Source organism: Zingiber officinale, chromosome 4A (assembly GCF_018446385.1).
Source record: "Zingiber officinale cultivar Zhangliang chromosome 4A, Zo_v1.1, whole genome shotgun sequence".
Lineage (NCBI taxonomy): Eukaryota > Viridiplantae > Streptophyta > Magnoliopsida > Zingiberales > Zingiberaceae > Zingiber > Zingiber officinale.
Window position 1 is genome coordinate 16,657,863 of NC_055992.1, and position 22,735 is coordinate 16,680,597.

The 22,735-nt window shown below is 45.9% G+C and overlaps 2 protein-coding genes across 2 annotated transcripts; both read right to left on the reverse strand.

The window, feature by feature from the left end:
• Positions 1 to 12,948: 12,948 nt before the first annotated feature.
• On the reverse strand, positions 12,949 to 13,311 carry LOC121972274. The gene has a single exon (XM_042523962.1). The coding sequence runs from the start codon at positions 13,309 to 13,311 to the stop codon at positions 12,949 to 12,951; it is 363 nt and encodes a 120-aa protein (XP_042379896.1).
• An 8,189-nt stretch (positions 13,312 to 21,500) lies between these two features.
• Positions 21,501 to 22,291, reverse strand: LOC121969634 (ethylene-responsive transcription factor ERF109-like). The gene has a single exon (XM_042519830.1). It carries the CDS (start codon positions 22,245 to 22,247, stop codon positions 21,591 to 21,593), a length of 657 nt encoding a protein of 218 aa, XP_042375764.1. The 5' UTR covers positions 22,248 to 22,291; the 3' UTR covers positions 21,501 to 21,590.
• Between the last annotated feature and the right edge of the window lie 444 nt (positions 22,292 to 22,735).

Genomic DNA, 22,735 nt, shown 5'->3' on the forward strand with positions numbered 1-22,735 from the left:
TCCCCTCTACCTAGAGCCGGAGCCCTAGCTCTTGATCCGCAGCCGACCGATTGCCATCCTTGTCGCAGCACCTTAGCGCCACCACCGTCCCGGCACCACCACCGTCCCTGCGCCACTTCCCCTTCCTCTGCCATAGCCCTAGTTTCCACTGCTGCCTGTTGCCAGCCAAGACCCGAGCAGTGCCGATCAAGCCGACTCTCCTTTCCTCTGCCCTAGCGACGGCAGACGGTCGTCACTCTGCCGACCATCGCTGGAGACTATCTCTTTTTACCAATTAGCCGTGAGCCATAGTGTAGAGCCACTTCTCGCAACAAGCAGCCAAGATTGTTGTTTTGCCCCGGATTTCCTCTTGCTGTCGGATCCAAACCAAGGCAGTAGTGATTCGGCAGTGTGACAGCAGGGTGAGGGTTTAGATTTTTATCTTGTGTTATGTTCTTGTCCTATATCTACCGTGGATCATCACTAAATGTTGTTCTCCATTTATAGAGGGTTGTAGGTTTGATCAGTAGCATTACTGCTCTACTGATTTCGGGCTGGCAAGTGCTGTGGGGTTGCTCTTGATTCTGGCAGCAACCATTTCGGCTGTGTATCACAGTAGTAGTTTGGTGAAAAGAAGGTAAGGTGCTCAGGTTATTTTGGAAATTTGGTTACCGAATTAGAAATGATTTCTTGAGTTTCATTTTGATACGGACAGTGAAGTGCAGGTGATTTATTGGGTTCCAACAGTTAATCCTATTCCAGCAGTGATATCCCTAGTAGTGGATCATTATTAGGGACTGTGAGTTTAAGGTATGGTTCATGTATCGAATTATTGATAAATTGGATTACTAGATGGTTAGATTTATTAGGGTTTTACCCTAATTGGGTCTCAACGATTTTTATTTGGTTATACATTTGAGTTGTAGCTAAATAAAAATGTATGTATGTTGGTGACACAGGACTTTGACGCGAGACGAATATCTTGACGTCAGATTTGGACTAGATATGATCCTTATATTTGAGGCGGGTACTTTTGACTTTATGTCTTTGATATGCATAGTAGTGAATTTAACAAGTAGCAATAATTATGTTCTCTTATTTGTTTCGGTTAATCACTACCCGATACCTATTACATGATTGGTTGATTGCTTGTTTTGCATCTCATGTATTCCTTACCTGTGATACATGCTTATAGGGGTAGTGATATACCATGTTTCACCATGTTCAGGACCTAGGTTTTATACCTTCAGTGTACCTTTGATTTGATTCGTTGACCTATGGTGCACTTTTATATATATATGGATTAGCTCAGGATATTTTGTGGTTAGTGTCATGCACCATTTGCATGATTGCATGTTGTGCGATAGTCCGCTCTATTATTGTTGAGCACATCGCCAGTTACATGGATCTGCACACACCACCACTCATGGGTTAGTGGTCGATTCAGGCAGTGTGTGTTGCAGCAGGGACCTTGTTTGGCTCCGTTGGTCCGCTCATGGGTAGCGAGATGCAACGTGTTAGCCGGCAGGGATTCCTCCCCGTCATCGTGTACCGGGAGATGAGAGCATTGCGCTCCCCCATTTATGATTTGGGATAAGAGGATAGGTGTACTCCGACAGCATCCCGTCCACTCGGTCACTCATCAGGAGTAGTGACGACAGAGTGCACGGTTGTCACAGCCCTACCCACTCGGCCTCACTATTGTGTGTGAGATGATCGACTGGCGTCAGGGGTGACCAGGACACATCATTGGCATCATATGCATGATGCATTTATTGCTTGTGTTTATGCTTGCTGCATTTATATGTTGTATTTTGTTTGGATGCCTATGTTTGACATGCATACAGGATTTCTATGCCACTCTGACTGTTTATCCTTATACCCAGGGCCTGATTAGTACAGTTTCTCTCCTGTTTACTTCAGTTGCATTTTTATCTTTATTTTATCAGGAGACTGTACGCATGATTAATGCTAGGTGCTATTTCCCTACTTTGCATATCAGTTGTACCTGCTGAGTGTTGGACTCACCCCGCCTCCATTGTTGTTATTTTTCAGGTTGATGCTGTCAGGAGAGTGTTCCAGTTGCTGGTCCCCTGCAGACCACGAGGATTTATTGACCTTTTAGTTTTTCTTCTTATTTAACTATGTTTAGAATTGGTTTATTTTGATACTTGGATAATTTATGGATTGTATTTGTCGATGGATTTTTATTCGATATATTTTACTACATACCTGCCTGGACGGCAGAAGAGGTGAGTTTGTCGGATTTGTGTTTTATGAGTGTAGTGGAGTAGGAAAAATCGGATTTGAGCTTTATGGGTGTAGTGGAATAGGGTTGTTTTCGAGTCATCTTGTTACTGCTCTGTTTGTCTACTATTAAACTGCGTGGGTGATTGTTTATTTACTATTTTTATTCCAGCCGCATGTGGCTGAGGTATATGAGGATGTAGAAAAGTTTCAGATTGTCCGCCGTACAGGGGAGATGTTGCCGAAATTTCTTCGGACAGGGACTCCTCCGGGGCGTGACATAACGGCACTCAAATGTGACTCCTTGGCACAAGATTGATACCGTGCACATATACCTACGGCAAAAACTATGTCGAGTCTACTAGCCATAAGATAGAGAAGACTCCCTATAGCACTACGATAGACCTTGGAGTCAACTTCTTTTCCCTCAACATCTTTATCCAATTTAGTACTAGTGGCCATGGGAGTAGATATTTCCTTTGCATTTTCCATTCCAAATTTCTTAAAGAGCTCTTTGACGTATTTAGATTGATGAATGTAAATGCCTTCTTTTGTTTGCTTAATTTGTAACCCTAGGAAAAATGTCAATTCACCAACCAAACTCATTTCAAATTCACTCTCCATGTGATTAATGAATTCATTTAAATAATCTTTATTTGTAGAACCACAAATAATGTCATCAACATATACTTGGGCCACAAACATATCATTACTACTATTTTTCAAGAATAAAGTGGGATCAATTTTTCCTCTATGAAATCCTTTTGATACTATAAATGTTGACAATCGTTCATACCAAGCCCGGGGAGCTTGTTTTATCCCATATAAGGCCTTTTTAAGTTTATATACATGATTTGGATACTCCAAATTTTCAAACCCTGGTGGTTGCTCAACATATACTTCTTCTTTTATAACACCATTCAAAAATGCTGATTTTACATCCATTTGGTATAATTTGAACCCCTTGTGAACAGCAAATGCCAACATCATCCTAATTGACTCCAATCTTGCTACGGGTGCATAAGTTTCATCATAGTCTAACCCTTCTACTTGATTGAAACCCCTAGCAACCAATCTAGCTTTGTTTCTCACAACTATCCCCTTATCATCAAGTTTGTTTCTAAAGACCCATTTTATATCAATAATCGATTTATTTGTAGGCCTAGGAACTAAATCCCAAACTTGACTTCTCTCAAATTGAGATAGTTCATCTTGCATTGCTAAAATTCAATCGGGATCAAACAAGGTATCATCAATGATTTTTGGTTCTATTTGAGATATCAAGGTGACTTGGCTTCCTTCATTTCTAAAGTAAGATCGAGTTATCACTCCTTGAGTGATGTCTCCTACTATTTGATCTAAGGGATGATTTACATGAATCCTAGTAGGTCTTGATTCTTGATTTATTATAATTTCGGGTTCAAGTGGCAAAGATTCATTCTTCTCACCATCACTTTCTTGACCTTGATGATCTACTCCATCCAATGTTAACTTCTCTAATTCAAAACATATTTCTTCATCGTTTGTTCTTATAGAGTTCAAAGAAGGATTTTCTTCAAAGACAACATTTAGTGATTCTTCAACTAATTTTGATCTTTTGTTGTAAATTCGGTACGCCTTGCTATGACTTGAGTAACCTACAAGGATCCCCTCATCCGCCTTAGCGGATAACTTTCCCAAATGATCTTTGGTGTTTAGAATATAGACCTTACACCCAAACACTCTAAGATGCTTAATTGTAGGTGGTTTACCAAACCACAACTCATGAGGTGTTTTTCCTAGAAACCTATGTATTAATATTCGATTTTGCACATAACATGTCGTATTAATTGCTTCGGCCCATAGGAAGCTATGAAGTGAATATTCATTTAACATGCTCCGAGCGGCCTCTTGCAAAACCCTATTTTTCCTCTCAATAACTCCATTTTGTTGAGGAGTCCTAGGGGTGGAAAATTCATGTTTATATCCTTTTTCTATGCAAAAATTTATGAATCTATCATTTTCAAACTCACCTCCATGATCACTTCTTATCTTGTTTATCTTATGAGCCTTTTCATTTTCTACTCTATTACAAAAAGCAATCAAGGTATCTAGAATTTGATCCTTATGTTTCAAGAAAAACACCCATGTATATCTAGTGTAATCATCCACAATCACAAAGCAATATCTACTACCATTTAAAGAAATATATTTACTACTATCAAATAAATCCATGTGAATAAGCTCCAAAGCATTTGAGGTACTTACAACATTTTTACCTTTATGAGTAGCTTTGATTTGCTTACCCATTTGGCATGCATCACATATTTTGTCTTTTTGAAACTTCAACTTTGGCAATCCTTACATCAACTCCTTCTTTGAAAGGTTTTTGATATTCTTCATGTTGGTGTGAGCGAGTCTCCGGTGCCAAAGCCACGTCTCCTCTTCTTTGGACATGAGACACTTAGCAAAAACATTAGTAGCACCAAATAGTTCAACTTGATAAATATTCTCTCTTCTATGGCCTATGAGAATATTGGTGTTTAGTTCACTATGCTTGATTAGGCATTGAGATGAGTTGAACTCAACTCCATAACCCGAATCACATGGTTGACTAATACTTAGAAGATTAAAGACCATACCTTTCACTAATAGCACATTTTTTATTACAAATTTTTCCGAAATTCTAATATCTCCTATTCCTATAACTTTTAATTCACCACTATTACCAAAAGAAACGGTACCTTTACTTTTGTGTCTAAATGATGAAAATTTTGATGAGTCCCCCGTCATATGCTTAGAACATCCACTATCTACGAACCATGTTGTTGGATGCTCCCCCTCGGCGCATGCCTGTTTAAACACGATAAACCAAATGTTTTGGTACCCAAACTTTGGGTCCGGTAGCATCAATAAAAAATTGCTTGGGTACCCAAGCTTGAACAAACTTAACTCTTGAAGCATGATTTCTACTAATTAGAGACATGAATTTAACTTCCTTATCTTGTGATTTAAACCTAGTCCCGCTTTGTTGTACACACCCCTTTGAGCTCCTAGAATCATGTCTAAATACTTTGAGTTTGAAGTAAATTTTTCTAGAGCACATCTAAGATCATCAACTTGTAATTTCAACGATACATTTTCCTTTTTAAGATCATCAAAATCATTTTTGTCATTTTCATGAAGCATGCAAGTTTCACATGACACAATTTCATTTTTAAATGATTTCAAGTCATTTTGCAATTTCTTAACCTTCCCTTTTGATTTAGCTAGTGCGTTGGTTAAGCATGCAATGGTGGCATACATCTTATCAAGTTTGGAAGAAATTACCTCGTCATCACTAGATGATGACTCACTTGAAGACTCCACATCCTCTCCATGACTATCTTCATCTTCACTATCTTCAACATGGCTTAAGGCCATGAGAGCCATGTGCTTTGAGCTCTTCCTTTCATCTTCTTCCAATGAGCTTGACGATGAGTCATCCCATGTGGCTTTCAAAGCCTTCTTCTTTTTCTTGATCTTTTCCTCTTGTTTCTTCAACTTTGGACACTCCGTTTTGTAGTGCCCCTTTTTCTTGCATTCATAGCAAATAACATCATTCTTAGTCTTAGAATCCACAAGAGATTTACCTTTTCTCTTTTCATCATTGAAAATCTTCTTAACATCCTTTTTGTCAAACTTCCTTGAATGTCTCATCATTCTTCGAACAAAGTTTGCCATTTCACTAGATGATAGCTCTTCATCACTATCACTATCACTATTTTGTTCAGATTCGGAAGATGACTCCTTCTTCTCCTTTTTCTTTTCCTTGTGCTTCTTTTTGCTCTTTTCACCTGCAACCAAAGCTATACCTTTCTCTTTGTGGCTTGTGTTAGCTTGCTCATGTAATTCAAGTTCACAAAATAATTCATCCAACTTTACTATTGACAAATCCCTTGGTACCTTATAGGCATCCACCATGGATGACCATAATGAGTTTCTTGGGAAGGATTTTAAAGCATACCTTATGAGGTCTCGATTCTCTACACTCTCTCCAACTGAATGAAGACCGTTTAGGAGTTCCTTGAACCTCCCATGTAGTGAACTTACCGTTTCTCCCTCCTTCATTGTGAAATTTTGGAGTTGATTTATCAAGAGATCTCTCTTTGCAATTCTTGAATCCTTGGTGCCTTCATTTAGCTCAATGAGCTTGTCCCATAAATCCTTGGTACTCTTGAAAGGTCCAACCTTGTTGAGTTGTTCCGAGCTTAATCCACATTGGAGAGTCACAATCGCCTTTGTATTTGCTTGAGCCTTCATTTTTTGTTCAATAGTCCACCTTGATGATTCAAGTATTCTTCCATTTTCGGTTGGCGCCATGAATCCCTCCGTGATTGAGAACCACATGTCAATCTCGGTCATAAGATAGTGTTCCATGCGGCTCTTCCAATACACGAAATTACTGCCTTCATAGAATGGTGGTCGTGAAGTGCTATGTCCCTCCTTCAAAGACATCTTGTAGCTCTTTAATTTGTGCTTTCTTGGCGATGAATCCTCAAAAGCAAACCAATGCTCTGATACCACTTGTTAGGATCGGTTGAGCTAGAGGGGGGGTGAATGGCTCACTTCGTTTTCTTGATCAACTTGATTTTGCGTAGCGGAAACTCGAAGGCAATGCTAACTCGGATATTTACTTGGTATCCACCTCCCCAAGGAGGTAACTAGTTCAAGGATCCACACCACTCACACTCTTCCACTATCAAAAATCCTCCTTCTCGGAATCACACCGAAGGTGGAGAAACCTTACACAGTTACAACCCTCCCTCTCCAAAGTAAACAATCACACTCACCACAATGAAGAAGAAAAGAAATATTACAGACTTTAGAAAGGTTTCTTCTTCGCTGCGTGAGATTTGAGAAAGTAGCGAGAGGGAGATTCTGAACTTGAGCACCTTTTGAAGATCTTGAGCACTTGAGAGAATTGAGACCTTGGAGAGCAATGGAACAATATTTCTTTGTTTTCGTGTCTCTTTTCTTTTTCTTTCATGCCTTTAAACATTGAGAAAACTAGCTGTTTCTCACGTAGCCGTCGCCGTGAATCGATTGGAGTCATATTTGGATCGATTCATAAGTATCCGTTGGAAACCATCACGTCACGATCAACGGCTTAGATTGCTTCACTTGAGTTTGAATCGATTGGTGCAATTCTTGAATCAATTCGGACCACTGCTCGTGAGATCGCAGCTCTGTGGATCGATCGCCCGATCGATTGAGTAACCTCAATCGATCGGCTGATCGATCCAAGGGAAATCTGTGCTATGCACAGAGGCTTCCTGGAGCAATCGCTCGATCGATTGAATTGCCCCAATCGATCGGCTGATCGATCCAGAAGCATTCTGTGCTTCGTACAGAAGCTTCCTGGATCGATCGCTCGATCGATTGGATTGCCTCAATCAATCGGCTGATCGATCCAAAAGCATTATGTGCTTCGCACATAAGCTTCCTGGATCGATCGTTCGATCGATTGGATTTCCCCAATCGATCGGCTGATCGATCCAGAAGCACTCTGTGCTTTGCGCAGAGCCTTCCCAATCGATCAGCTGATCGATTGGCTTCCTTCCAATTAATCGACTGATCGATCCAGAGGCATTCTACCTCACAGCCGTGTCTAAATCGATTTTCCAATCGATTTCTGATACGTGAGGGATCATGCATCCAGCTTTATGATCTACAGGAACTTCTTTTGCCAAGAATCGGGTCCTCAACCTTCTTGGACTTCTCTTGCCTTGCATCCGGTCTTCTGACCTGCAAGAATTCTTCTGCCAAGAATCTGGTCCTCAACCTTCTTGGACTTCTCTTGCCTTGCATCCGGTCTTCCGACCTGCAAGAACTTCTCCTGCAAACTCACACTGTATATTAGATCCAATGTATTAACCTAAACTTAAATAATTGTCAACACATTGAAACTTCCAGGGCATGATTGCACCAATAATTCACTCTTCTCATCCTTTCCGGAGTCGCCTTTGAAGTCCTCTTCCTCGGCCTTCGTCCCTCAGATGCACCTGAGCCCACGGCTCCTCTCCGTGCCATCCTTCACGCTACCTTGAAGTCCACTTCCCTCAGCTCCACCCCATTGCTCCTCGTCTGACGGTCCCTCAGATGTCTTCCACACCATCCTTCACCGACTCAAGGATCCGAGCCCTTGGATGAGTTTTCCACACTTGGCCGCACCAAGTTCTCATGTGTTCCACCAAGTCCTACAAGACTCAAACACATATCAAATACATATGAAAGCCTAACTTAAACTCTTTGACACACATCAAAACCTAGGTCGATTGCACCAACAGTTCATTCCTGTCTTAAGCGTCCTAACTTAGCTGGTAGTCAAGCTAGTGATGATGTTGGATCGGGCCTTTTATATCTCGGTCAGGCGAACCACTCACCTTCCCAGCCAGTGATAGTGGGGTGTTGACCTCCTTGACTTTGACCTCCATTGCGGCGAAGACTTTTCCCAAGGAGGGCCCTTCCTTTTCACTGCATCACATGCCTCCCTTCAAGTCTAGTCGAAGGAGACTATAGTCCGACTGACTAGACCATTCTGTGAACAGATTCCATCCCGATCGGCCTTCCTTACTATGTGAACCACAGGATAGGCCCGCTTCTTGCTGATCGATCGTTTAAAGGTGGTCGCTTGGTCATAAACATGCTCCCTTGATCCAATCGGTTAAACCAAGGTTTACACTCAAAATGACTTTTTCCTCCATCTGTCCTGGAGGAACGCGAGCTAGCTTGATGTCACCCCAATTTCTCAAGAAGCATGCAAATCCCTTTCCATTAATGCAGAGCAAGTTCCCATACTCGCCTTAATTGTCGACCTATGGTAGCACGTCATGTGTCATGCTCGCAGCCGTCACACGCCTGACGTGACATGCACTGATGGTGAGGTTTGGCGGTTTGAATTCAATGGTTGGATCTTCGCATAGGTTTTCATGACCTAGATCGGACGGCTTCGGTCGGGCAAGTGCAATGTTTATAAACCCGCAGCGTCGGCTTCTCGTCCGCACTTGCGTCTTCCTCTATGTTTCCGGCAACCACTGCTCCTCTGCATCATTCGCTCCGACGACCACCTGCGTTTCTTTCCCAGCGATCTCTTCCTTTTCCAGTAAGCTTTCTCCTTTGCTTCTATTTTCACTTTGCTCCGGTTGCCTTCTCGCGGCCCTTTGGGTTTCTTTCGACTGCCTTTCCTTCCCCCAACTAGCTTTTCTCTCTGTTTTTCCTTTTATTTTTGCCATGGCAAGTTCTTCGCAGCCGTCAGTCGTCGTTCCCGGACTCTGGTATACCACCATGGAGTCTCGGTTCAATGCGGGTGATGCGGAGGCTCTAAAAAATGCCTATGAACTCCCCCCCCCCCCCCGGGCACGAGATCGTTCTGCCTTCTCCATCCGATCGGCCCAATAATCTCTCGATCAGCACCATATGTCTGTTCAGAGACCACTTTGTCGCCGGTCTGCGATTCCCCATCCATCCTTTCATTATCGCCGTTTGTAAATACTTCCGCATCTCCCTCCCCCAACTCGTGCCGAACTCTTTCCATTTGCAGTGCGGCGCCACTATCTTGTTCCGGCTGCACGGCATCCCTCTCACTCCTCAGGTCTTCCATTACTTCTATTACCCCAAGCAATCTGAGTCGGGGACCTTCCTTTTCTAGTCTCGGGTTGGCCTAGTTTTCTTTGACAAAATGTCGACCTCTAATAAACACTAGAAAGAATACTTATTTTTCATGCGTCTCCCCGAGCAACTAGAATTCATGACCCGTTGGCAACTTGAAGTGGTGCCTCAGCCCGACCTGAAGCGATATAAGATCCAATCGGATTATCTCCACGCGACTTCTATGCTAGCTGATCAAAAGTATCACATCCATAAGTTGCTGCTTAAGGGTGTTCTCTATATCTTCGAACTCAGCCTGATCCACACCCGGCTACCGACCAGCCTAAGTATGCCACCACTTTATCCTTTCCCTTTGACGCTAACTGATTTTTCTTTTTCTTCTGCAACCAGTGTCATGATGCGAGCACGGATGGTCGACAAAGCAAAGCTTTCGGATGTCATGATCAAGGCGGTGTCCACCAAAGAGATGACGAGCCAAGGTCTGCAACCAGTCGACCCTCACGAAGACCCACTCGGGGCGAGCGAGGAGACGCCCGCAGAAATAGGCGAGGGCACGGCCAGCCATGCGCCGAGCGAAGGGGCCACCCCGATCTCCCGACCTCAGACGGAGCAGCGCCCCATCCTTCCTACCGAGGAACCCTCTGGATCGGCCTCCTTTGACGTGTCGTTGACCCGACGCAAGAGGCGCTGAGCGGAGCCATCTTCGCGCTCCGCTACCTCGGGTGCGCAATCGGTCGAGAGGGTCGACACTTCGACTTTGGCTCTGCTCCAAGCAACTGTGGAGGCATCATCGTTCGAGCGGGAGCCCTCCTTGGCCGAGCTGCAGCAAGGGATCGTGGCCTTAGCACCCGTGGCCTTTCTGCCGTCACCACCAAAGCCTGTAGCAGTCCAACGGTTCAGGATTTTACTAGCTTCTAGTCCAGTGACCTCCTCCCACTCGGCTCCGAGCGGCCAACGATCTGTCACGGTGATCCTCCATCTGCCAACGGACGACTACAGTGAGTCGAGCGCCTAATCCCGGATACCCGAGCACCAGATCCTCATCCGTGGGTCGCTCGTCGAAGTCTGGGAGGATGCCCGGGCCCATGCGATGATGCTACCTCCGGGTGCCCTGGCCAATAGCCACACCCAAATGGCCACCAGGGTAAGTTTGTTAAAGTGAATTCCCGCTTACCTCCGTTCGACTATAATATCTTTCTCCTTTACTTGCAGTATTGGATGGAGAGCCTAGTCATGTGCCACCGGCTCACCTTCCTGGAGGACAAGTTCAAGAAACTCAAGTTTTCGAGTGGTGCCTCCTCCTCCCAAGGGCCATCAATCTCCAAGGTCGAGAAGCTGAAGGCTGACTTGGAGAAGAGTAATAAGCTTCTGGTGGCTGAGCGGAAAAGGTCCGCCGACCAGGAGGTGATGCTAGCTCAGTACAAAAAAAAAAAAATCACCACCTTCGATAAGAAGATAGAGTCGGCCACCGCTCGGAAGCAACGGGCCATCAATGACCTCGAGTTGAAGAACCAAGAGGCTCGGAAGCTCGGCCAAAAGCTTAAGGAGGCCGAGGACTTTTTGGTGGTCGAGTGGAATAGCCGCTCGACTGAGGAGAAGTCCCTCCGAGACCAAGTGGCCTCCCGAGATGCTGCATTGGTCACCGCCAAGGACGAGCTGGAGGGCTCTCGCACGACGTTGCGGATCTACCAGGGCACCGAAGGGAGTAGATTTGAAACCATGAAGTAGGCTTACCTTCGTTCGGATGCGTTCTGCGACAGATTCACCGATCGGACCCTTCACTTGTTTGACTTGTCGATCGAAGGGACGATCATTCAACTTCACGAGGGGGGTCACTTGCCGACCATTGTGATAAAGAAAGTCATAAGTCGGGATAAGCTCACAGCCGCTCTGCCCGACGACATGTTAGACTACTTAGAGTGAGGCTAAGAGCTTAATCTTTGTAATCCCTCCTTTCGTAAGCTTTTCCAAGTATTAATGCATGCCCAGCCATTTGGCGGGACTTTTTCTCATTTTTTTTCACATTCCGGTCTTCTTTTAGTCGTTTGTAGCCTCCTACTTCCTCAGTTCGATCGTGATTTTATGCACTTCCGCTCGATTAGCCTTTCTTTTTAAGTCGTTGGGCCTGAAGTATCCTGGTGTGTTTTCTCAAACGAGCCCTTCATTTGACCTTTTGGGGGCTTTCGGGCAACCCTTATCTGCAACCAACCGTTCGACCGCCTACGTAGTCTTGGGTCTGTCGTTACCACTTGCCTAGTTGATGAAGCTTCGGATATGATGTCACCGCTTTACGGTTTGAAGCAGGTTCGCCTTTAACGGTGCCGCTCGATGATTTGGCGAAGACTCGAGTTTAACGTCTTCGCTCAATGATTTGTTGGGGACTCGAATTTAACGTCGCCGCTCGACGGTTTGGCGAAGACTCAAGTTTAACGTCGCCACTCGATGATTTGTAGGGACTCGAGTTTAACGTCGCCGCTCGACGGTTTGGCGAAAACTCAAATTTAACATCGCTGCTTGACGATTTGTTAAGGACTTGAGTTTACGTCGCTGCTTGACGGTTTAGTGGAGACAAGGGTTTAAGGTCGCCTCTCGACCGTTAGTGGAGACGAGGGTTTAAGGTTGCCGCTCGACCGTTGGTGGAGACGAGGGTTTAAGGTCACCGCTCGACCGTTGATGGAGACGAGGGTTTAAGGTCACCGCTCGACCATCGATGGAGACGAGAGTTTAAGATAGTCGCTCGACCTTTGTGGGAGATGAGGATTTAAGGTCGCCGCTCGACCGTTGGGGGAGATGAGAGTTTAAGATTGCCGCTCGACCGTTGGGGGAGACAAGAGTTTAAGGTCGCCGCTCGATCGTTAGGGGAGACAAGCGTTTAGCGTCGCCGCTTGATGATTTGCTTATACTTGCACCCGGGTTTAAGGTCGCCGCTCGACCGTTGATAGAGACACACTTAAAAGAGGCCTTTTCTTTTTTATTCAAACTTTTCCCTGCACTCGGCAAACACACAATAGCCGCAACATACAAGATTCACTTGCTCACCTCTCATCCAGCCCTGTAGGGTTGCAGATGGTTCGCGCTCCAAGGCCTCTCAAGCTACCTCTCCTCTTCGTCCTCCAAATAATAGGTGCTCAAACAGAGCTTCTGCACGACCTTGAATGGTCCCGCCCTTAGTGCCTCGATCTTGGTGACATCGCCGACTGGCTTCACTTTCTTCCAGACGAGATCACCGACCTGGAAGGATCTCGGGATCACCCGTCGATTATAATTCTGCCTCATACGTTGCCGGTAGGCTGTCAGCCGAACAGCGGCTTTCGCCCACGTTTCATCCACCAAGTCAAGCTCCATCATCCTTCGCTCAGTGTGCCCATCATCGTAGTGTTGTACCCGATCAGATTCTACCCCGACCTCCATCGGGGCGACCACTTCGCCGTCGTATACCAAGTGAAAGGGGGTCATGCCTGTGCCTTCCTTTTGGTCGTGCAGATAGCCCATAACACACTTGGGAGCGCATCAACATAGCTACCTCCGATGTGGTCGAGCCGAGTATAAAGGATTCGAAGGATCTCCCGATTGGTGACTTCAGCTTGCCTGTTTCTCTACGAATAGGCCACGGAAGTGAAGGATTGCTGGATACCACACCACTCCCTGAGCCTCTGACCAGCGAGTTGTCTTCCATTGTCTGAGACGAGTCAGCGAGGGATGCTGAACCGACAGATAATGTTCTGCCATACGAACTTGATGACCATCTGCTCAGTTATTTTGGCTAGGGGCTCGGCTTCAACCCATTTGGAGAAGTAGTCCACCGCAACAAGCAGGAACTTTTGTTGACCGGTCTCCATGGGGAATGGTCCTATGATGTCCATGCCCCATTGGTCGAATGGATAAGATACAGTGGAAACCTTCGTTTCCTCTATAGGTCGGTGCGAGAGGTTATGGTACTTTTAGCAGGATAAGCACGTGACCACCGTCCGAGCGGCATCCTCCTGGAGGGTCGGTCAAAAATATCCGACCAGAAGAATTTTCCTCGCTAATGAGCGGCTACCCAGATGCCCTCCGCAGGATCCTTGATGCACTTCTTGCAGTTTGTAGTCAGCGTCCTTCAACCCGACGCACTTGAGTAGAGGCCTAGAGAAGGCCTTCTTGTACAACTGATCTCCGATCAAGGTGAATCGTCCGGCTCTTTTCCTCAACAGGCGAGCCTCTTCCTGATCGGGCGGCGTAACCCCCGTATGTAAGAATTCTATCAAAGATGTCCTTCAATCATTTGGGAAGATGAGCCCCTCCATTCGATCAATATGAGCCACCAAAGATACCTGCTCAATTGGTTGCGCTATGACGATCGACAATAGTGAACTGGCTAGCTTGGCTAGCTCGTCTGCAGCCTGATTTTCTGACCGAGGGATCTTCTGTATGAAAACCTCCCAGAAATTGGCTTTCAACTTTTCGAAGGCTTCAGCGTAGAGCTTGAGCTGGGCGTTACTTATCCCGAACGTCTCGGTTAGTTGTTGCGAGGCCAGCTGAGAGTCCAAATGGATGAGGACCTTGACAACTCCTACATGCCAAGTGGCCTGTAAGCTAGTAATCAGTGCCTTATACTCCGCTACGTTATTGGTGGCTTTGTAGTCCAGCCGAACGGACAGTTGTATCCGGTCTTCTTGTGGTGAGATGAGCAATACACCGATGTTGCTCCCTTGCCGAGTGGACGAACCATCCACGTATATCCTCCAAACGACCTTTTTCTCGGGGCTTTGGACTTCAGTAACAAAATCTGCCAAGGATTGTGCCTTGATAGCCGTACGGGATTGATACTGGATATCGAATTTACTAAGCTCCGTCGTCCATTTGATTAGCCGGTCGGATGCCTTAGGATTGAGAAGGACTCTTCCGAAGGGACTATTGGTCATCACGATTATCAAGTGAGCGAGAAAGTATGAGCGAAGCCTTCGTGCAGCGAGCACTAAAGCATAAGCTAACTTCTCAAGACCAGTGTAGTGGGACTCAGTATCTTTTAATATGTGGCTTCAAAAGTACACTGCTTGTTCTCCATCATTCTGCCTAACTAATGTCGAACCGATCGCATACTCTGTAGATGACAAGTAGATCCGGAGTGGTTCACCGACACATAACTTAGCTAGGATAGGAAGAGAGTTGAGATATTCTTTGAGCTCTTCGAACGCCCGATCGCACTCCTCATCCCATTGAAATTTTGTCATCCGGTGCAATATTTTGAAGAATGGTAGGCTCCGATTAGACAACTTAGAGATGAATCTGGACAGCGTCGTGATCCGACCGGTGCGACGCTAAGCTTCCTTCAAATTTCGAGGTGGTGGCATGTCTTGCAGTGCTTTTACTTTGCTTGGATTTGCCTCAATTCCCCGCTCGGTGACGATGTAGCCTAAGAAGCGCCCGCTCTTCGCGCCGAACATGCACTTGCTCGGATTTAGCTTTATCCCATAGGTCCTAAGTGTCTGTCAAGTCTCCTCAATACCTGCACATAGGTTAGTAGCTTGGAGGGATTTTATCAGTATCTCATCCACGTATACCTCCATGTTACGGCCAATCTGCAGTCGAAACACTTTGTTCATCAGTCTTTGATAAGTGGCCCCGGCATTCTTAAGTCTGAACGGCATGACATTGTAGCAGTACATTCCATCAGTCGTAATGAAACTGACCTTTTCTTGATCTTCGCGGGCGAGCGGCACTTGATGATAACCCTGGTAGGCATCCAGCATGCAGATCAGCTCACATCTCGTAGTGGAGTCCACCATATAATCGATCCGAGGTAGTAGGTAGAAGTCCTTCGGGCACGCTTTGTTCAGATCATGGAAGTCGATGCAGACTCGCCATTTGTTGCTCGGCTTGGATACGAGGACAACGTTGGTGAGCCAGCTCGGGAATTGAACTTCTCTGATGTGGCCAGCCTCCAACAACTTTTCTATCTCCGCCCGGATGATCACGTTCTGCTCGGTGCTGAAATCCCTTTTCCTTTGCTTGACCGGCCGAGCGTCCGATTGAACATGCAACTCATGCTGGGTCACGCTCGGGGAGATGTCTAGTAGTTCATGTGTCGACCATGCGAACACGTCATGATTTTTTCTTGAGGCAGAGGATCAATTCAGCCTTCTGCTTCTTCTCCAGGTCGGCAACTACGAAAGTCGTGGCTTCTGACCGACTTAGGTGGATATGTACCTCTTCCTTTTCTTCATATATCAATATAGGAGGTTTCTTGGTAATAGCATTTACCTCTAGCCGTGGAGCTTTCTGTGCTACTTTGGCCTCGGTTTTGACCATCTCCACGTAATATCGCCAAACGCCTAGTTGATCGCCTTTGACCTCGCCCACCTGGTCGTCTACCAAGAACTTTATTTTCTAGCAGTAAGTGGATACTACGGCACGAAACTCATTAAGGGTCGGTCGGCCCAAAATGACGTTGTAGGTCGATGGTGCATCCACAACTATGAAGTTGGTGGTTCGGGTCCTCCTCAATGGCTCTTCTCCCAGTGAGATGGCCAGTCTTGTTTGGCCGATTGGCAAGACTTCATTGCTCGTGAATCCGTAGAGCAGGGTCACCATGGGCAATAGTTCACCGCGATTGATCTGCAGCTGATCGAACGCCTTCTTAAAAAATGATGTTCACCGAACTCCCCGTGTCGATGAAGGTTCGGTGAATAGTATAATTGGCAATCACCACTCAGATGATCAAAGCATCATCGTGAGGGACTTCAACCCCCTCTAGATCGCTAGGGCCGAAACTAATCTTAGGCCCTTCGGCTTTCTCTTTGCTGCATCCGACGGCATGGATCTCCAACCTCTTGCGTACGATTTCCTGGCCCAGTTGGAGTCTCCGCCGGTCAAGCCTCCGGCAATCATGCCTATCTCTCCCCGGGAAGCATTGTTTCTGTTCTCCTCTTCCCAGATGGACGGCCTATTCCGCTCGGACGGGATTCTAGAGGGATCGGTTTCATCCCTCCGCTGATGGTGGTGGCGCTCAGGCTCCCTTCTCTCTTCTCACTGCTCGGTCGAGCGACGCCAGTCCCATCAATCGGGGGATGGAGAGTGACTGTGATACCCCCTAGGAGCCGGTCGGCTGACGATTGGCGTTAGTCCCCGGCAATCCTGTGTGTTGTGCGTCGTCGATTGGTGAAACGAATAAAATATAGGCATCCATACCTTGCCCTTCGACGCCTTGGGTTAGCCGGATGCCACATGTTGTACAGTGTGGCCCTGGCCTCTTGGTGCAGTCGTGCCCCTTCAGCTCTTAGCCCCTTGGGCGACAGATGGTTGTTGGGTCGACACTCAATTAACGTCGAATGCTTGATCACCACCTCCTTTCTTCTAGCCGCCTGAGCTTCTTTCACATTGATGTACTCATTAACCTTTTTCAACATGTGGTCAAACTCCAGAGGCAGCTTCCTGATGAGTGACCGGAAGAAGTCCCCTTCGACAAGCTGCTGGGTGAAGGCATTCATCATGGTCTCGGACGAGACCGAGGGGATATCCATGGCCACCTAGTTGAAGCGCTCAATGTACGCTTGGAGCGCTTCCTTGGGCCCCTATTTTAGGGCGAAGAGGCTGACGCTCGTCTTCTAGTAGCATCGGTTGTTGGTGAAGTGGTGCTGAAAAGCGGCTCAAAAGTCTTTGAAACTTTGTATCGAGCCGTCCGACAGCCTTCTGAACCAGCGCTGTGCCAATCCGGAGAGAGTCATGAGAAAGACTCTGCACTTTACTTCGTCCGTGTACTGTGCAGCGTAGCCTCATTGTCGAATTGATCCAGATGATCATCTGGGTCGGTTGTCCCGTTGTACATCCCAATCGCCAACGGGGTATAATGCCGAGGCAGAGGGTCTTGTAAGATCTCCTCTGAGAACTGCCTATTGATCCGTTTGAGAGAGGCAGCGTTTCGGGGCACTTTCCCTTTCCTCGCATTCCGAATGCGTGCCTCGTCAGAAGATGATCCATGCTCTTGATGGGCTTGGACTATCTCTGAGAGGGGGTTTGGAATAGAGCCCGATGGAAGGGGATCGGCGCGGGCGGCGTTTCCCCTTGGGTGTCGGTCGGCCATCTATTCTGCCCCTATACGGAGAGTTGCTCCGCTCGGTCTTCTTGCCCCGCTCGCCTATCGGTCGCCGACTATTCCAATAGTTTGTTCCTTTCCATCTTAATCGTGAGCAACTGTTTATAATTTATAAAGAACTAATAACATGATCTTCTGTGTGTGACACCACACACCATGTTATCTACAATATAAATTAATTGAACAACTACACTTAACAAATAAATGTAGACATTTGGCCAATGTGATTCTTTTATTTTAAAAAATAAATGTTTACAAAAGCTAGGCTTTTAGTATACACTCTAACAAGTCATGAGAAAGACTCTGCACTTTACTCCGTCCATGTATTGGTGCAGCGTAGCCTCATTGTCGAACTGATCCAGATGATCATCTGGGTCGGTTGTCCCATTGTACATCCCAATCGCCAATGGGGTATAATGCCAAGGCAGAGGGTCTTGTAAGATCTCCTCTGAAAACTGCATGTTGATCCGTTCGGGAGAGGCAGCGTTTCGGGGCACTTTCCCTTTCCTCGATTTCCGAATGGGTGCCTCGTCAGAAGATGATCCACACTCTTGATGGGCTTGGACTATCTCTGAGGGGGTTTGGAATAGAGCCTGGTGGAAGGGGATCGGCGCGAGCGGCGTTTCCCCTTGGGTGTCGGTCGGCCATCTATTCTGCCCCTATACGGAGAGTTGCTCCGTTCGGTCTTCTTGCCCCGCTCGCCTATTGGTCGCCGATGTTGCTAGTTGCGGTGTAGGTCGATCGGCTATCGCCTGTTATTGTTGCTGCTCCATCATTTTTGCTGCTCGTGCTTGCACAAGCATCTCCAACTCCTCTTGCGTGAGCGTCACAGTGGTTAGTCGTCCAGTGTCTTCCATTTCCTCGGCTCGGATTCAAGTGGCGTTCCCACAGACGACGCCAAATATGATCCTATCTGAAAGTCGAGGAGACAGTTGCTGGGGACGTGGCGCTCTAGCTCACCTTCGATGGACTATGCTCCCGCCTGCAACACAAACAACGTCAGTGCCAAGCCAGGGAAGGGGTCCCCGGTGATGGCCCTCCGATGCTCAAGTCAGTCTCCGACGAGGCAAGAAGCAACGAAAATTGTAGCGCAACTGTAGATATTGCGAGAAAAACATACCTCCGCCGATGCCTGGACCCCCTTTATATAGGGCTCCTATAGCATGTGTGCACGCTATTTAAAGTGGGTACACAATCCCAAGCTTTCCCTGAAGAGACATGTCAGTAAAGTGTCCCTGACACAGTACCTTAATGACCCGAGCATATCTCTGAAATGACAGTGGAAGCTTCCGCCGTATGATTTTCTGTCTGATCATGTCACTCGTCGGCGGCACTAATTCCCAAAAGAATGTCGAAGGATATCCCGCAGTGTATGTTGCTCAGCCGAACGAGATGGCCGCTTGGCTGAGAGTTCCCTACCCCAATGTCGTCCTTTGCTGGACCGAGCGGGATGATCGCTCGCTTGAATTTCCATTGTTTGGTTGATGAATCTACTACTTGGCCGCTCGACCGATACTTCCACTGTCTGGTTGTTGTACGTGTACCTTGACCGAGCGGGATGGTCGCTCGGCTGTATTAGCGTTGTTCATGCGTGGTCTACTCGGCTATGACTCTAATCTACTGATCTGAGTATTGATGTAAGACTGAGCGGGGTAGTCACTCGGCTTGCTTCTGCATACACTTGGAGTTCATTCTTATCTTAAGTGTCCTAACTCAGTTGATGGTCGAGCTAGTGACGATGTTGGATCAGACCTTTTATATCTCGGTCTAGCGAACCACTCGCCCGCCCGACCAATGATAGTGGGGCGTTCACCGCCTTGATTTTGACTTCCATTACGATGAAGACTTTTCCCAAGGAGAGCCCCTCCTTATCACCGCATCATATATATATATATATATATATATATATATATATATATATATATATATATATATATATATATATATATATATATATAATTTATGTTGAGATCCTAGGGTAGTTTCCAATTAATTAAATTCATAATTAGTTCATTTATTTTGAATTTTTATCATAATTTTATTTATTTTGTATTTTTTTTTTATAAATCAAGAGACGAGATGACTAATTAAATAAAGTAACGATGACAGAATAATTTTAACCGATTAGATATAAGTCAGGTCGGTCTATTTTTTCACATGACAGACTTTAATTAGGTCGGTCTCTTTCAAGTCGGACTTTAATCAGATCAGCTTCCTTCAAGTCGGACTTCAATCAAATCGACTTTCTTCATATCAGACTTTGGTTGAGTTGGCTTCTCCATAGGTTCGCCTTCCAAATATCGAGTACCACTTTTTAATAGGGGTATGGAAAAACTCCTCGCAGATGTTAGAAGGGAGTCGAGGTAAACCTTAGTAAAGCCCTACCAACGCACAAATTAGACTTAGAAGAAAAGATCAAGAAACGGAAGGCAAAATAGATAGTAAATAGAGTAGAAAATAGTACTAAGGATTGTTTGTCTTTTTCCAGTAAAAAGATATTTACGTTCATCCCAAAAATCTGTTAATCCATCCTTAAATTATATAAAAAAGATCACAGGATTAACTTATAATCAAACACTAAATAAATAGGGATGATAATAATTATTTTACTAAGATATGTGCCTATTAAAATTAATCTTTATTTAATTATAATAAATTTATCAACTTCTAACCAACTAATCCGATGAAAAAAGCTAAGAGATTATTTGTCACGTTCTAATGACCATGAAACATCTTCTCGTACTCCCTAGAGACACATGATCAACGTTTCAACAATAGAATTGGCCTATCGAAGAAATAAATATTTTTAAAAATATTTTTAATTTTTTCCAATCCCATTGGCCCACGTCAACGAAACAGTCGGAATTTATGATCCCTGTTTCATAGTATGCCTACTAATAAAAGGAAGACAAGTGGACAAGTGGTGGTGGTTTGATAGAGATGGAAATTGGACAGGGCATTTTCTGAAAGGGTGCATTTGATTTTAAATTTTTCAAAATGTATCGTAATTTTATATTTTCTAAAAGGTACACTTTTCCTTCAAAATACATTTCTTATTAAAAAATTAAAAAGAAGAAATTTCCCTTGTCATCTGCTGACCAGAGCGGTCGAGGTAGCCATGGGTCCACGGCTAGACCACCTGGCGGTCAAATAGTTGCGTAACCACTAGCCAAGCGACCAGGCAATCACTGTCTTGCGAACAAGTGACCAGGTGACCAAGCAATCACGACCGCTCGGCTTGGTCGTGCGACCTTACAATCCGACCGCAATCGCTCGGCCTGTGTCTGGTCGCCTGTCTAGCCAACGGATGGAGATTTTCTTTGTTTTTTTAATAAAACAGGTCTTTTAGGTTTTAGGAAATAAGGGAAACTGACATGGCTCTTTTGAAAATTTTAAAATCCAAGGTCGCCCTTTCGCAAAATGCCCAGGCACGTGAAAGAAAAATCCCTGGTGGTGGGGCCCGCTTCTATGAGCAAAGCACAGCTCAGTGCCCTCGAGTCAAACGCGGATCGAACACGATATCAGATCAGCAGGTTTATCACATGAAGCCGAGATACCGTTCTACAGCATCTGGAACACGATTTTAAAATGCCGTTCAGATGTAGGAAAGGAATATAACATGTTTGACTTTATTTAGACACGGTCAACGCAGGAGGAATCATCAACATGGATGCTCATCCAACGTCATCAAATCCTGCAGCCCTTCCCACAAGTCCACCGATTCCTGCCCTTGTCCCTGCTGCTGCTCGCCGTCAATTTGAGGGTGAGACGCCGCTGACGACGACGTGAGGGTGCTGGACTGGCAGCTGGAGATCTCGCGGCCTCCGCGATGCTCGGGGAAGGGGAAATTGAGCTTGGCCCGGGCGCCGCGGAACTCGATGGCGGCAGCGTCGTAGGCTCGAGCTGCCTCCTCCGCTGTATCGAACGTTCCCAGCCACTTGCGCACTGCCCTCCTCGGGTCCCGGATCTCTGCCGCCCACTTCCCCCACGGCCGCTGCCGCACGCCCCGGTACTTGTTCTTCTTCTTTTTCTTCCGCGGCCTCGCTGGCGGCGTTGCCATCGCGCCACCGTGGATCGCCTTGGTGGAGGATCGCGGTTCTTCTCCGAAGAAGTGGCAACCGAGGCATCCTCCAATGCCGCACGTCGAGCAGGCGCCGGAGGCTTGCGGGAGCTCGGGCGACGGGTAGCCGGAGATGACGTGGATGAGGGCCCTGACAATGACGGAGTGCTCCTGCTGGCGGGAGAATAAGCAGTAGTCTTCATTAGCGGATGAAATGGCGGTTTGGAGGTGGAGGCAGTCGTCTTTGTTTGTTACCATCGAACTGAAGCTTCGGCGAGTGGTCGTGGAGTACTGACGCTGGGGGAGTGGGATGGATTTATATATCTTGGAGTGGGTGAATATTGAGTATAGGACCCACACGGATGACAACAAATTCCCATTTGGTACTGAGCTGACCCCAGACCGGCTGGGCTGTAATCTATTAGATTTAGATAACAACACACAAGCAAGAAGCATACTTATCACGTGTCCAACGCGAGGAAATAGAAACCACGTGTTTATTTTAGGCGATACATACAACAGTTTAACGTACGATGCAGTGAAAAGGATATATATGAGTTTTGATCTCCTGCGCGCTCGCACAGTGCGCGACTGTGCGCGCGCGCAGGAGATCGGTCATTTTTTTTTATTTTTTTTAATATTTTAAATTTTAAAAATCAATTAAAAAATTTAACATTTCCTTATATAAATTTTTAATACCTTAATATATCCCCTTAACATATTACAATACTCAATAAATGCTTAAA

What these genes read in the sequence shown, in the direction of transcription:
- LOC121972274 (XM_042523962.1), bottom strand. Translation starts at nt 13,311, where the DNA reads ATGACCCCCTTTCACTTGGTATACGACGGCGAAGTGGTCGCCCCGATG.
- LOC121969634 (XM_042519830.1), bottom strand. Translation starts at nt 22,247, where the DNA reads ATGGTAACAAACAAAGACGACTGCCTCCACCTCCAAACCGCCATTTCA.